Here is a 16,057-nt window from a genome sequence, read left to right on the forward strand (position 1 = left end):
TTTGTTTCAGGCAAGATGGCAGGCTGGCTTGCAGGGCAGGTTTTGTTGTTGACCTGTTGTGTTCAAAGACACAGGCAGAGGAACAGCCCTAGAATGGGAGGGGAGTCTGCTGCAGGAACAAACCCATAAGAGTCTACATCAGCCAGAGATGAGTGAGGGACAGGGCTGCACCAGACAGGAAGCCTGGGCTGCCCTTTGTATGAGAAATGCCACTGAACAGTGATGGACAAGGGCACTGTCACTCAGGGTAATGCTGCAGTACCGCACAGTTCCCCATAAGGTGTGACTGGGTCCCTTCCCCAGAACAGGAGCCTGCCTGCCCCTGTAACAGGATGAGGTCTCTTTCCCCACTACCACCCATGTAAGATGGAGGTTCTCATACACTCCTTCCCTCCTCTCACAGACTTGCTGCCAGATCCAAGCAAGTTCCTCCCTGCTTCCTTCCTGCTCACTGCTGTCTAAAAAACCCATCTGAACCAGCAACCTGTCAAGATGGGGAAAGGAATTACTGGTGGAACTACTTCGTCCCGGAAGACAGAAGCCTTCTTCCCCTTTAACATCCCTACCCATAGCCAGTGGAAGCTAGACTGAATCCAGCTTTTCTCCCCTTTAATAAGCAAGACCTTCAAGATACTCTGGGGGCTATGTGCCCAAGATAAGCACTGGCCAGGAAAAAGAGCATTACCTCGGTGCACAAACAAGTGGATCTCAGTCAGGATGTCATGCAGTGCCAATCCCTTCAGTGTCTTCAGCTCCATGATTCCTGAGGGACAAGTCAAGGAATCTCCTCCTTGCTACCTGCAAATGCCACCAAGACAAGGGCTCCCTACAGTTGCACCAGAAGGGCCCAATCCTGTGAAATACCATGTACCATCAGCTTCAAGTGAGAGAGTAAAAAGAATGGAGGATGCAGGGTCTGGCCCTTGGCTCCTGGCAGCAATGCACAGTATATGCTAAGGCTGGAAATAAAAGGGAACTATGACATGTCTGGAGACCAGACTTTACCTCACAGGACCACAATATCTAGAGCTTCCCCCTGCTGGGAGGGAGACACTAACTGTGATCCAAATGAGCTACAGTTACAGGGAAACTTTGGAAGAGATGCACACAAAGAGGTGAGATTTATAAACAGATACAGAAGGACATAATGGGGTTCCATAAGGGTGCTGCTGGTGCATGATACTCCAGGGCAAAGTGTTTTGCAATGCAAAAAGCCTTTATTTCTTATGAGTATGGAGTGGTTAGAGAGGCTACTGCCCCATACCCATGCTAGCCCGATGTTTCAGGGCTGCCTGATCACTAGCTCCAAGCATAGTTTGAAGATGGCACCAAGGATACTTTTGTAGGCCATGGTGAAGTCCTGGTTCAGCATCCAGTCGAGAATATTGGCAATGTCAGACTTGAGGGGGTGACCGGTGCAAGTGTACACTGTTTCCTCTGTCACCTTCCCAAAGGCCATGCTTGTGCTCTGCCGAGAGAGAACAAGAGGTTGGAGGGGAGCTTTGGCTCTATAAAGGGGCTAAGGAAATCCAACATCTCTGCTTCCTGGATCATCATCTGGCCTTTTGTGACTTCAACAGTTTCTCCTTCCACTTAGGCACAGGGAGCCAATGCACTAGCTGGCTCCTAATTCCTTACTGTGCATCCACATGCTTAGTGATACAGTGGATGATGCATGTAAATCTATCTACAACAGGGGTTTCACCAAGGGCACAGTTTGACTCTTAAATCTTTATTCCTGGTGGCAAGGTTTTAGGAAGGACAGAGCCCAGCTTGTCTAGTAACTTGTTACTAGGGGTGGGGGTGAGTGGGACACCAGCCCCAGGCACTGGCTTAGAGGAGGCACCAGTATGATGCCCCCACTCCAGCAGCCTTTGCCACAGCATGGGCAGTCCAGCCATAGGAGCAGGGCAGGCATAGCACCATGGCCTGTAGTGTATCTGGAGGAAGGGGGCAATTGAAGTGACTGGAATATCCCATTCCCCTGTGGGAGGCTTGGCCACGGGAGATGCAGCTCTGAGCTCAGAAGTATAAGTGTATCTGAGGGGCAGGAGGAGCCAATGGGGCACAGATGGCCCTGGGAAGCCCGCAGTGCCAGGCTAGTGAACCTGCCCTGTAGCTGGAGAGCCTAAACCCACGGTGCTACAGCAGGAATTATAGTGGTAGCAATAGCAACTGTCACTCAGTTGCATGTCAGGTAAGAGATTGTTACCTATCCCCTGCCCCATCCCCCAACCCTGCTCTCCTCCTCCAGTGCCACTTGACTCAGAAGTTATGGAGGCTGCCTTGAGTTCAGTGAGGGTGCCTCAAGTCCAAAAATTTGGAGAACCATTGGTCTAAAACCTCTCTATACCACCCACCCCAAAAATATAATCTTCAGTCTCACATGGAGAATTCTCCCTTATAACATGGGAGCTGGACACGTACCAGATTCTCTTACACCATTCACATACATAGGTTAAAGAAACGGGCACTTACCTGACCATAACAAAAGTTCCATAGTTACATCCCAGAATCAGAGAGATATTGCCATGAACCAGAAACCATAGTGGATGAAATGAACAAAAGCCACCTTCATGGCTGTACCTGCAAAATATTGAGGGCTCTGCGCATGTCACCACTAGAGAGGGTCACCAAAGCTTTCATCCCATCATTGGTTATGTCCACCCTGAAAGATGAAATTTTTGGATACATATCATCAGTACTGAGCCAGAGGACTGCCACGAGAGTACAGCCTGTTATTTGAAGAATCCTGACTGTATATCAGGTACAGTAGAGAGTGCAAAGCCTTGAGATCATGAAGCCAGAAAGCAAGCACTGCTATTAGAGCTCCTGCCCAGACAGAGGCAGATTTGGTGCAAGAGGGAAGGAGGTACAGGCCCAGAAGGAGCAGTGTAGCCAGATACTACACAAGATTCCACCTCACACTGATCTGCCAATGTATTCATTCCTCATCTACTACTCATCTGATGCCCTAGACTGCTTCTGGGAAGAAGCATCCAAGTAAGCTGAAATGTACATAACAAACAACACCCAACACAAATGGAGTGCGGGGAATCTCTGTGCTCAGGCTTTGTTACCTGTGCCTCAATAAGACAAAGCCCAACACAAAAACCTCCTGGCTACCTGAGGTTTAAGCACAAGCCATAGAGGGTGCTCTGCATCTTACAGTGCAGTTCTCCTTTGATATGGGGGTGGGTATGAACAGCACCTTCCCTCCTGCATTTATTCCTTGCATGTGTTCATGGTCACACCTGACAATTTGAGCTGGGCAACATTTGTTTTTCATCCCTAAAATGATTCAAGTATCAATTCCATTTGAGCTGAAATAATGGGGAGAAAAGCTCTGAAATAACTGAACCATTTTATTTTGACATTTTGAAATCGAAATGTCTGCTTTCAGAAGCATCGAAATATGTTGTAAATATTATTTAAATGATAATTTCAACATAAGGTTTTTCATTTTAAAGCAGTCCTTGGGGTAAGACAATCAACAAGAGGGTCAAGCAACTCAAACATGGAACTAGTTTTATTTTGGATCAAAGAAAATGATTGGGTTGATCCAAAACCAATTTCTTCCCATTTTGCTGAAAATGTTCAGTTCAGTCCAAAATGATGTGCTACCCCTGTTCAGCCACTGAACAAAAATATCCGTCATTCACCCAGCTCTACTGCTGACTTTAGTATTGAATATAAGAAATCAAGAGAAGCGAAGAGTGATGGCCTTGCAGAGCTAAGAAAGGAGAAGCTGGATTCTCTTCTGCTTTGGGTTTAAGGATTCTATTAATGAGGCTCCAATTACAGAGCCTAACTGCTTTTGTTGCACCTGTGTAAGTTCACAGACCACAGAGCTGCCTCGGTGAAATGAGGGCAGAATTAGGCCCTAGAGAAACTTCATTAATGGCCCTGATGGGTGAGGAGGATAGAGCCAGTGTGAGTTTACACAGCTAACAACCAGTGCAGGAGCAGAAGCAAATTTACTCTGGAAAACGTTGACACAAACAGAGCTCCAGGGACACTGCTCTTATTCTTAGTTTTTTCTAGTCAGAACTACATTTGAAGCTCCAAAGCAGTTTAATGAAACAACCTGCAAGTATTTTGGGTTGCCATAGGTTGAAGGAAACCAACTTCAGAGCTGCAAAGAAGGCACAGAGGGAAATCCCAGCTCTTGGGGCAAGGGAGGAAGCACATAAAGCAAACTGGAGAAAAAGTAGCAGTCACAGCTGCTGTTACTACCAAGGTAAGGGGGGGACTGAGCGAGTGGGGTGGGAAGACAGAGCAGAGGCTAGCAAGAACAAGGGTAAGGGGAAAACACATTCATCAGTAGTAATCCTGCTATAAGATGCCGTTTTCCTCTTGTTCAGACTCCCTGCCCTTCCCCACCATATTCTGTACTCACTTCTCCTCATCTATAACATGCTGCAGCCGGGGGACCATGAGCTCTGGGGTCAGGGGGCCAAATCGGAACCTTGTGCACCTGGACTGCAGGGCAGGGATGATCTTGGAGAGGTAGTTGCAGATCAGGCAAAACCTGGTGTTCTCCGTGAACTTCTCAATCACTGCAGAGTTTGGAGGGGAGGGAATGAGAGAAATGGCAGATCAGAACCAGTACCAACTTGAACTTGCAATCAGAAAAAGAGTTAACTAAATGTAGGCAGCAAACCTTTCTACCCCACATGCTGCAGGGCCCAGGATGCTGGGCAGCCAGTGTAAAACACCTTACAATTCCTGGAGCTGGAGTCACCTCCCAGAAGGCCAGACTCAGAACTTTATCCTTCCAGGCAGAGTTCCAGGAATTCACTCTGTATGGCTCTTTCACTTAAGGCCCGGTGCTGTTACCATGAGGCTACCACAGAAATTCCTCCTCTCATAGATCCTGTCAAGAGCTAAGTGTACAGAGCTCCCTTCATGCCAAAGTGTGAGATTGGTTGATCTGTGCAACCACACATGCATTCAGAGACGTCATCCTAGCACTGGAGATGCAGTCATCTCTGGGGTGTAAGGTAGCAGGTAGCTGGCCAAAAGGAACATAACACCCTATAACAGTGCCCTTACATATGCTCATGGTATCACAGTTGCCACTTGTTTCCTTGGGAAAAGTCTGGACAGACACCTTGGCTTGAGTCCGGGGAGAAAGGGCACAGGATAGGAGGTAAAACTGTATATAGTCAAAAATCATTGCTGTAAGTAATCTTTAAGGCTTTTGAGAAGCATCACCTGCTTCCCCCATTGCGAGCCGGATGCCACTCACCTCTCCTCAGGGCGTTCTGAGCATCCTGGGTCATGGCATCTGCTTCATCCAGGATTACAAGCTTAAAACCTTTTCTAATACAAAGAGAGAATGGCTGTGTTAGACCTGCCTGCCTTTCCGGCTAACCTGCAGCCAGCTCCCAGCCGTAGCTCTCCGGTTAAGGCAGCCAGTGGGGTTGAGTCAGGGAAGGGGAATTTGGAGAGACTCACTGCTACTACAAAGTACTGGCTCCCCTTATTTCAGTTGAAATCTATTATTTCTAGCCATCCTCACTAAGTAATTTAAAACCAGTCCTCCCCCTGGTCTCATTAGCATCCCCCTCAGTACTGAGAATCCTGGCACTTCTCTCCCTTGCACAGTATGGTTCTCACTCACTGCCTATCTATTGGTGCCGTCAATGCATTTTGATCCCTATAAGCCTGAGTGTCTAAAGTGCAGCTCCACCCACTTCACAGGAATTAGTATGCTCATCACCTTTGGAAAACAAAGCCCCAGAATTAGGCACCAGACATTAGGGGCCAGGTTCATTTTTTAATCTGTTTTCTCCCCATGCTCTCATTCCAGCTGCTCTTCTCAGTGCACTCTTCCTCCATCCTGTAACAAGCACTCAAAACAAGCCAGGCTGGCTGGAGCTCTTGGGTGCAACGTGAACTAAAGAATTTAAAATGGCCTTCCTACCACTCTTCCTTTCTAGTCCCCTGCTTCTGCCTGGCTGTTTTCCTGTCAGTTCTCATGTAGTTGTTTACATGTGTAACGGTTGAAAGAGAAAGTGGACATTTTGCTTATAAACTAACCTTTAAAAGCCAAGAGTGAAGTTTCAGCATAGTTCTGTGAATTCCTTGCTCTTTGGTTTATATAAATAAGGGAGATGAGAGTGAGAGGAGAAAATTAAAGGTAAAGTGTAGATAAAAAGAGAAATAACTTCCAGGGAGGCAAGGGACACAAACCTCTTATGACACTTACTTAAAGATTGTCCTTGTGCTGGCAAAACTTAAAATGGGCCCTCTGACTATATCAATTCCTCGGTCATCTGAAGCATTCAGCTAGAGAGAGCAGCTGGTGTTAGAAATGCAGTATTAAGGCACCCTTGTAAGGTAATGAGAACATCTGAACAAGTAAAGTGTCATTGTTAAATGCTAAGGTGGAAACTGAAACAGAATTAAGTGTTCACACGCAGGCCTACATTAGCTTATTTTGGTTTAAGAGTGTTTTTTTCCAGTTTGGCTATAAGTCTGTCAGGACAGGCTTAACTAAATAGATATTCATGCTGCAATGAACCTGTATGAGCCCCCTCCCATATCCCCAGCTGATGTAAGGGCAGTTTTGTTTGGGACATTAATTAATTTGTAGTCTTTAGGGCAGGAAAAATTTGGAAAAAAAAAATCACTCTCTGGACTCATCAAGGTTGGCTAAATCAGTCCAAATTTCTCGTGCAGACTGGGCTGAAGATGGTGGCACATGCACACATCTTGATACAGAGGATGAAAGAAGGGTAATCTTTAGCAGCATCCGTTAGAAGGAGGACCAGCTCTCGTGGACACTGAATGAAAGCTTGACTAGCCTGTGCCCTCATCATCAGCAGAATACTCTGAGCTGTGCAGCTGGAAGACAGCACCTCCAGACACTAATAGGTAGAGGGGCAGGGGGGAAGGGGTTGAGTTACCTCTAAAACCATGGAGTTGAATTCCTTGTCTTTATAGAGTTGTTTAGCACAGGCCAGAATTGTGGAGGTCTTGCCAGTCCCTGGTGGTCCATAGAGGAGAAGGTGAGGCAGACGATCTTCACTGATGAACTTCTGAACTGAGAGATGGGTGAGAGAAGCAAAACCCATTCTTTATTAAACAGCAGGATAGTAACTGGCTAAGCAGCTATATGACTTCCAGCTCTCAGATTTGGGGAGGGTTAACATTGAGCTTTCTACACCTACAGTAGCAGGTATGCTGTACTATCAGCTGCCCCTCTTTCAGGCATGCATGCTCTGCTGTCCAGCCCATTTTTAGAGGAGGAAATTCCAAACAGGTTTCAAAATGCTTTAAAAAATCCTGCTTGGGTTTGATACAAGAAAGTGTTTGGGGTTTAAAATTGTACTGTTTGCTCCACATCACTTTGCAAACAATGCATAGACAGCCCATGATTGAAAGCTGACCATGGAACGGTGATGTTCACAAAAGAAAAATGGTGCCTATTAAGTGATACAAAGGAGATACTGTCATCTAAGCTAAGCCTTGCTGTAACAATCAGGGCCACATCTGCACTGTACAGTTTATCTGAATGTAATTATCTGAAGATTTCCTTTCTGTCACATGATCCAAAGATCTGTTACCATGAGAGTCTGTAGTTTTGGGGATAAAAAAAATCAGACAGGGCAGCTCAAGTCTGTTTAAGTCCGCTTCATTTAGGGACCACTTCCACAGCCAGGATAATTCTATTCTGCTTTCTTAAACTGCACGTACAATAAATACACTTCAAAGGAAAGGCACAGCGATTCCTCTGCCCACAGAGCCTGGAGATAACTCTCCACACTAAAATACACTTGATGTTCCATTATCTTTGCTCATAAGTTGCTTGCTCCCTAGGATTGAACTGTTCATGTTCTTCATTTAGTTGCTTACGAAAACCCCACTAGATATGCCAGGTAGCACAATGACAATAAGTTACTCCATGTTATGAACAGAGCTCAGCAACTTCAGATCAGCTTGTCCCAGCCAGATGTTATGTGGGTGCTCCCACTTTCATGCATGTGTGCTCTTTTTGGTATCCATCCCTTGTACTGATCGAGTCCCATCTCTATCCATAGCTGGCATGTGACCCAATGATAGCTTTGCCTGCTTCCTCTAGAATCTGATTTTTCGTAATTACTACAGAATCCTTCCCTTGCTGCAACTTGAGACTGTTGCTCCTTGTTCTGTCACCTGCCACCACTGAGAACAGTCCAGCTCCATCCTCTTTCGAACCCCCTTCAGGTAGCTGAAGGCTGCTATTCCCCCCCCCACCCTCCCCAAGTCTTCTCTAGACTAAATAAGCCCAAGTCCCTCACCATTTCTGTTGCCCTCTGATGGACTCCAATTTGTCCACATCATTTCTGTAGTGGGGGCCGCAAACTAGACACAGTACTCCAGCTGTAGCCTCACCAGTGCTGAACAGAGGGGAATAATCACTTCACTTGATCTGCTGGCAATACTCTTACCAATGCAGCCCAGTATGCCATTAGCCTTCTTGACAACAAGGGCACACTGTTGGCTCATATTCAGCTTACTGTCCACTGTAATGCCCAGGGTTAGCTTATTTTGGTTTACGGGTGGTTTATTCCAGTTTGGCTATAAGTCTGTTGGAACAGGCTTCTCTAAATAGATTTTCATGCTGCAATGAACCTGCATGAACCTCCCTTATCCCCAGCTGATGTAAAGGCAGTTTTGTTTGGGGCCTTATGGTAGTAGTCTTTTAGGCAGGAAAATTAAAAAAATAAATAAATGAAATAAAAAAATCACTCTCTGGACTCATCAAGGTTGGCTATATCAGTCCAACTTTCTCGTGGAGGTCCTTTTCTGCAGAGCTGCTGCTTAGCCAGTCAGTCCGCAGCCTGTACTTGTGCATGGGACATTTCATTCTAAGTACAGGACTTTGCACTTGTCCTTATTGAACCTGAGCCCAATGCTCCAGCCAGTTTTCTATTCATCTTACTGTCCATTCATCCAGCCCATACTTTCTTAGCTTGCTTGCGAGAATGCTGTGGGAGACTATAAAAAGCCTTACTAAAAGGTATACCATGTCCACCGGTCTCCCTGCATCCACCGAGCTAGTCACCTCGTCATAGAAGGCAATCAGGTTGGTCAGGCATGACTTGTCCTTGGTGAATCCATGACTGCTCCTAATCACCTTTTTCTCTTCCGAGTGCTTGGAAATGGATTCCTTGAGGACCTGATCCATGATTTTTCCAGGGACTGAGGTGAGGCTGACTGGTCTGTAGTTCCCTGGATCCTCCTTTTTCCCTTTCTTAAATATGGGCACTATATTTGCTCAATCACCATGAGTTTTCAAAGATGATGACCAGTGGCTTTGCAATCGAATTGGCCAACTCCCACAGCACCCTCGGGTGCATCCCATCTGGCCCCATGGACTTGTACATGTCCAGCTTTTCTAAAGTCCCTACCCTGTTATTTTGCCACAGTTGGCTGCTCACCTCCTTCCCAAACTGTGTTGTCAGGTACAGTAATTTGGGAGCTGACTTTGCCTGGAAAGACCGAGGTGAAAAAGGCACTGAGTACTTCAGCCTTTTCTGCATCCTCTGTCACTAGGCTGCCTCCCCAATTCAGAAAATGACCCCACACTTTCCCTAATTTTCCTCTTGTTGCTGACATACTTATGGAAGCTCTTCTCGTTACCCTTCACATCCCTTACTAGCTAAAACTCCAATTGTGCTTTGGCCTTCCTGATTTCATCGCTGCATGCCCAAGCAATACTCTTATACTTCTCCCTAGTACTCCAAGATTCCACTTCTTAAAAGCTTCCTTTTTGTGATTTAGCTCACTGAAGAGTGCCCTGCTAAGCTAAACTAGTCTTCTGCCATACTTGCTGGTTTTCATGAACATCAGAATGGTTTGTCCCTGCATTCTCAGTAAGGTTTCAGTTAGGGCAGCACAGAATAGACCACAGAATCTTGGCCTCTGCCAGGAAATGCAGTAATAAAGCAAGATGTGGAGGAGACACCAGGGCTAAGTACAGTCAAAAAGGCCGAAGCTGAATTGATTCAGTCTTTTCAGGCATCTAAACTGCAAAGATTGAACCAATAAGCAAATTAACAGACATTCACTTTTGATTCAGGAAATGCAGCCACATGCCTGCAGTGGCTCAAGCCAGAAGCACAGCTCTGGCATATAGCCAGCATGGGCTATTTGTTTGCTTCCTCTTCCTGCTGCCCCCAAGGTCTCTGAGACTTGCAGTCCACAATCACAGCAGTAGTATTCTGCTGTTGCTCATCACTTCCTCTTCCTGCTTCCAGATGCCTCTGGGATTTGTAGTCCTTAGTCACAGCCTGTGCTAAGTAAGCAGGGCAAGGCAGCTCTGTACCAGGGGAAGGGAATTTTAACCTCCCTCCCTGGCCCCAGACCCGAGCAGGAGTTTACTGGGAGAGGGGGGGGCAGTGAGCTGGCTAGTGAGCCAGGTCTCTGCTCCAGCTAGGGAACAGAGGGGTGGGGCCAGCCCAGGGCTGCAAAATGCTGAGATGCTGAAGAACTCTGATTTAACCTGAACCAGGAAGGGGTCTGGAACAGAAGTTTCATAAACCAGTTTGACCTAAATCAGTTAAGTCTGATACTAAATTCAAATATTTTGAAAATGGTTTATGTGCACTGAACCAGTTGTTACAGGTTTAAACCAGTTTCTGATCACTTAAACCAGTTTATGTGCAACTTCTGTCCCCAGCCCAGGAGACAACAGCTTTCACAGCTTTGGGGAGTCCAGAGGTGAGGCCTGCCTGAAAGTGGCTGCTTGCAAGGGGGTGGGATAGAGAGGCAGTTGTTCTTCAGGTAAACAAAAACCCAAAACAAAACTCCCTGTTAGAGACATGACAAGAGATGACAGCATTCCCTTTCATAGGAAACAGATTGAAATGTGACTGCATGCAAAGGAACCTGCTGGCCTTTTGAAACTGAAGGCTAGGGTGGGCAGCAAGAAAGTAGTAAATGGTGGGCCAGCAGGCCCCATGCTCTCAGGTTGTTCACTCTCCCTCTTAACATGCTGTCTGGCCCTGTCTGGCCAGCTCTTACACTCCTGCTTAGGAAGGGGGGTGGTCCAAGGTGACCCTAGTTGGACTGGTAGGCTGAACGTGGGTAAAGAGAACTACACGTGAACTCACAGAGCTGACAAAGCTCCCCCTGTACACTGAGGGGAGAGGGCACAATGCAGGGTATTCTGGTGCTCTGTCTGCTTAGCTTGCTTCTTGGAGCTTGACAGGGCAGCAGCTGCCACAACACCTTTAAGGGGAAGAAAAACCATGTGAAATCTCTCTCCAAAAAGCAAATGCAGCCCTGGGACACAGCTGGGAATTAGCCACTTGACTGAGCCAAGGTCCTAGTCTGGAATTTCACCAAGAACAATCTCTGCAGCAGATGCTGTGTCTGCACCACCCAGACAAAACACACTGAGGTAGGCTGGAGCTTTGGCCCTTCTGCTCTGCCACAGACTGACAGGTGCAGCTCTGCCCCCTCACAGGCCGGGACACCCCTCGTAGCTGCTCCATGGACCAGAGCACAAAAGCAGGAAGCTCAAGTCACACGTCAAGACCCTTTCTAAAGGCTGTAAAAAGTCAGCTGCACGGAACTCAAGTCTGTAAAGTGGGATTGACATGCCTGGGGCAGAAGTGTTACTCAGCAAGAATCCCACACATACCAACAAGGATCAACTAAAGGTAGGAACAACATCTTATGTTCTACAGTAGCTACAACAGGCTCCATGAGGGGCTCCTTGACAGATTAATGTGCCTGGCACGCTGCACTTCTGTCTCTCTGACATTTCTCACCCTTGTATCAAGTGTTGCAGCAGCCTTTTCTCACAGGAAGTTCATGCAAAAGTTTTTACAAGGTTTGTTTGTTTTTGTGAAGTTCACTGGTAACATACTACCAACACTTCACTTGGCTGGCTGATGAGGAAATGATCCCATGCAATAAGCTCATGCTTTCATGAGCTTGCGCCCATTTGCAAAGATGCTCATTTTCACTATGAAAAAGAAGGTTGCACTATCTAGTACGGAGGCCCGCTACCGGTCCGCAGCAAGGCTGGCTGCTGGACTGGAAGTCCAATACTGTGGAGTGGCAACTTTGTTATACCAAGTATAAAAAAGGGATGGCTGCCGCTCCGCAGTACGCCAGTCACGTCCAGACTGCTGTCACTTCTGGTGCACGGTCACTTCCGGTCCGCGACCTGGACAGGTTGGGAACCCCTGACCTAGGAGTTGTACAGAATCGGGACTCCGGGCTTCTCACACCAGCTCTGCCACGGACTTCCTCTGCAACCTTGGGCAAGGCACTCTCTGCCTCAGCTTCTTCACCTGCAAAACGGGTTTTTCACTATCTGCTAATGTCTGCAACCCCCTGTGAGCTGAAGTGCTGGAAGCATTCAATACTTACTAGTGCTCAGAATGTCCTGATGGGAAATTAAGTCACTCAGTGTCTGAGGACGATATTTTTCCACCCTAAAGATAAAAGAGAACTTAACGTCAGAGCAGCGGACGAGGTGCCGGGAGGGAGGAGTGGAGGGACCCCCTTGCCCTCCTACCACGGCAGGTTCCGGCCCTTCCCCGGCGGCGGCCGCGCGGCCACGGGCTCCATCTCCGCGCGCACTACGGGAAGGGGCGGGGCCTCCTGCCCGCGCTCCTCGGATCTCGCGAGAGTTGGCGCGGCCCCGCCCCCCCGCGTTGCTAGGGGCGACGGTGACAGCCCTTCCCTGCACATGGCGGGGCCGGAGCTGCCGCGCCCGGTGACAAGGTGTTTAGCGGAGGTTGCAGATTTGTTGGGAGCTGCCAGCCAAGTGTTTCAAATACCGAGCGCACAACACACCGCCCAACGCGCAGCGGCTGAGCAGCTAACTTGAAAGATGGTGCGCGCGCAGTGCGCCCGCCCGCGTGTCCGAGCGCTCCGAGGGGACGGACTGAGACTTACTGACTGCCGATATTTGTCAACCTCAAATCAGGCGTGTCCGATTAAAGGGTCTCTCTCTCTCTTTTCCAGAGGGCCCCTTGGGAGTCTGCCCACCCTCGGGTGCACGGTCGGCCCCAGGCGCTTCGGGGATGTGATTAACCGACACGTGTCTTGGCGCAAGGGCCACTGAAGTGGTAAGAGGCGACGCACAGCTAGATCCAGTGAGGTTCCAGCGAGGACCGCACAGAAGCACGAGGAGGAAAAATGATCTTGGCGAGAACGACTGCGCATCGATTCAGTTGGGATGGAACGACAGTGCAAACGCAATGTCTGCTTGTCGGTTCAGAACGGCAGACTTTAGCGAACGGAGGGGAGCAGTCAGTTCACGTACACCGTGGAGCGCGAGGACTTGAGTGCGGGGAGGCCTGGGGTTTCCTGATAAAAACTGTGTGGAATTCGCATCTCCAGATGAGGTTAAAAAAACCCAAACCTTGTAGGGAAGTTGGCTACAAGTAACGGAAAAGGGGATCGATCAGTTAAGTAAGCTATGTTTTGGAGATCAGAAAGTCTAGGGATAGAATAAGCCACAAGTCCAGCCGAGTTAGATTTTGTAAACGAAATTAAGATTTTTCAGCCAGGTGAATAAAGCGAACAAGGAAAGAAGTGCAGCTCGTAGGCAGTGAAGCTGAGGCAGAGAATCAGCAAAGCTAACTTAGGTATGGCTCACCACTGAACCATTACGATGTCTCATTTTTCAGTGAGGACAATGATGTTGGCCAAGGGACAAAGGCAGGGTGACTAGTGGGAATAAGGGTATAGGGATAGAGTAGACTAGAAATTACCACAACTGGTATGGAAGTAAAGCTCTAAGTTTAACACATTCAAGTCAGGGGGACTGGATTATTTCTGTCTTGGGTTATGGAAGGAGTGGGCACATGGAATCACAAATCTTGTAACAGGGATTGTTAATAACTCCATCCAGTGGGTAATGTGCTATAGCAAAAGTATTGCTGGTATATAAGAAAAGGAAAATAAATGGTCTGAACAACTAGAGGCTCACAGGCCTGAAAGCTTTAAATACATTTTGAGGGAACTACTAATTAGACATAAATAGAAAGTGGGATATAATGCAACATTGGCATATCAGAGGTGTATCGTGATAGACTAACCTGGTATCTTTGATAAAACATCTTATTTTCCAAACAAGGAAAAATGGTAGATCTTATCTATCTGGACTTCAGTAAAGCTTCTGATGTGGTGCCAGGTGAGAAACTATGAGCTAAACTGAAGAAAAAGTAGATTAGTAGAAGTGTAAGAGTGGGTAAGAAACCAACGAAAAAAGCAACTGCAACAGGTTAACTTCAGTGAGCACAATTCCTTCAAGATCGGTTCTAAAAACAAACTTACTAAATATTTTCATTAGCTATCTTGGCACACAAACCAAGAGTGTGCCAATGAAATGTATCAGCGGTACAAAGTTGAAGAGCATAATTAAAACAGGAGGATCTGAATATCACGTAGGAAGAGCTGGATGATTACGTTTTAAGGACTGGGCAACACATGGGATTAAATTCAGTAGTACAAAGTACAAATAACAGGCATTTAGGGACTTATAGTGAGAATTTCAGTTTTAAGATGTGAGCTCATCAGTTGGAAAGACAGAGGGACAGAGACTTGGGAGTATGTGTCTATTAAAGGATGACTATATACCAAGTGTGTGATTCAGCTGTGAAACAGCAAATTCAATTCTAGGATGTATCAGGTGACTTATTTCAGTAGAGACACATTCATGGAATCGCATCCAGCTTGTAGGTTGAAGCGAAAATTAACTCAACTTTAAAAGTGTTGGAAAAGGTCAGTGCAACACTTTAGCACTGGCAATTAGTCTTATGTGTCACATAAGTCTTGTACTGCTCTGCTGACCAGTAGGAAATGGATTTTATAGCATAACTGGTAGGGGATTGTATATTTAAAGGTGATATTTTAATAGGTGCACAAGGGGTAGAGTTAAGGTGACAACATTTACTTGTGGATACCCAGAGTAATTAAAGATTTAGTTTGCAATTTTAGTATTTTAGTTAAGAAATTAATTTTGCTTATAAGAATTTAAAAAATATATATTATTTTGTCCCTGGTACAACTTTGTTGAAACAGGTAGATTGACTAGTCTTGCATTTTGTCCTAGTATGTTCAAGCAATAGATTCAATAACTTTCATTCTATTTGGATGTCATATTTTATGTTGTTATTATAACTGGTAATTTTCTATTTATGATAAACATGACACTAGCTATTTGTTAATTGAAATATGTCTGGAGATGGACTAGCTGAGCTAAATGGAAGCTGTTTAATCTCTGATTTATGTGATTCTCTCTGAAAGGCCCATTTTTCAGTTAGAATGGAAAAGAACAGAAGCATTAAACTTATCATTATTTATAAAATGTACCCATGCTAAACTTGCATTTATATAACAAAATCAGCATAGGTAAATTAAATAGTAATCATATGAATATATTATTTTTTGAAAACAGCTTTCATTAAAGACTCAGTGAAGTTTCTCAGTGGTAATGAACTTTCCTAACACATTTACAAAACCAAAATGCCTAAAAAGAAGAAACCTGCTAATTCAAGCTATTGTTGACTGTTCACATAATAAGCACATTTTTCTGATTTGCCTTTGTCCTCTGTTATAGGCTTGAGCTCATTGCGTAGCTTTCTATACTTCTAGGCGTGACTCAGTACCCACTGAAGTTAATGGGTACAAGATAAGCACCTACATCTGATCCAAAGCCCATCGTGGGCAGTGAATAGATGAATGTTTCTTATGAGCCTATCAGCCCAACAGGCTGTCAGAGTTGAGGCACATCTGTTTCCGTAGCCAATGTCACACAAGGGAGTCACATGACTTGCATTGCATTCGGCTGCCTTGGACTCCCCAACTCATTTGATCAGATGCAGATTTGCAGCTGGGGGCACAACCCCAGTGGGAAACTCACACTCATTGCTTTGGAAGTGTAGCAAGGTATCTTAACCACTGTGCCACCACACCCAGGCCAATGGATAGGCTCCTGTGATTTTACTGGGCACTGGGTCATTCCAGGAAACTGCGTGCTATGGCCTCAGTCCAGCAGAGTACTTTAGCACGTGCTTAACTTTCAGTGTATGAATATTGA

At 46.2% G+C, this 16,057-nt stretch overlaps 2 protein-coding genes and 1 long non-coding RNA gene across 4 annotated transcripts in view; 2 read left to right on the forward strand and 1 right to left on the reverse strand.

Moving 5' to 3' along the window:
- WSB2 (WD repeat and SOCS box containing 2) overlaps positions 1-1,472 on the forward strand; it is a 17,817-nt gene extending 16,345 nt beyond the window's left edge. Inside the window, exon 11 of the mRNA XM_059713553.1 lies at positions 404-1,472. The gene's annotated coding sequence lies outside the window, so the exon portion shown is untranslated. The remainder of the gene's footprint in view (positions 1-403) is intronic.
- The window catches only part of RFC5 (replication factor C subunit 5), a 14,294-nt gene extending 1,672 nt beyond the window's left edge, over positions 1-12,622 (reverse strand). The window contains exons 1-9 of one of the 2 annotated variants that reach the window (XM_006266409.4): positions 12,524-12,622; positions 12,376-12,440; positions 6,915-7,051; positions 6,215-6,294; positions 5,252-5,325; positions 4,400-4,559; positions 2,587-2,668; positions 1,339-1,468; positions 686-763 (exon numbers count right to left, since the gene is read on the reverse strand). In XM_006266409.4, coding sequence (XP_006266471.2) covers positions 686-763; positions 1,339-1,468; positions 2,587-2,668; positions 4,400-4,559; positions 5,252-5,325; positions 6,215-6,294; positions 6,915-7,051; positions 12,376-12,440; positions 12,524-12,576 — 859 coding nt within the window. In that variant the 5' untranslated portion in view covers positions 12,577-12,622. Of the gene's footprint in view, positions 1-685; positions 764-1,338; positions 1,469-2,586; positions 2,669-4,399; positions 4,560-5,251; positions 5,326-6,214; positions 6,295-6,914; positions 7,052-11,105; positions 11,224-12,375; positions 12,441-12,523 lie in introns of those variants that run through there. The other variant, XM_014593634.3, reaches the window with a different exon arrangement.
- Positions 12,623-12,639: 17 nt separating this feature from the next.
- LOC106738443 (uncharacterized) lies at positions 12,640-15,554 on the forward strand. Its single transcript, XR_002092216.2, has 2 exons — positions 12,640-12,844; positions 12,976-15,554. It is a non-coding gene; the product is annotated as an uncharacterized LOC106738443 (long non-coding RNA).
- Positions 15,555-16,057: the final 503 nt, after the last annotated feature.

This window comes from Alligator mississippiensis, chromosome 10 (genome assembly GCF_030867095.1).
Source record: "Alligator mississippiensis isolate rAllMis1 chromosome 10, rAllMis1, whole genome shotgun sequence".
In the NCBI taxonomy this organism is placed as follows: domain Eukaryota; kingdom Metazoa; phylum Chordata; order Crocodylia; family Alligatoridae; genus Alligator; species Alligator mississippiensis.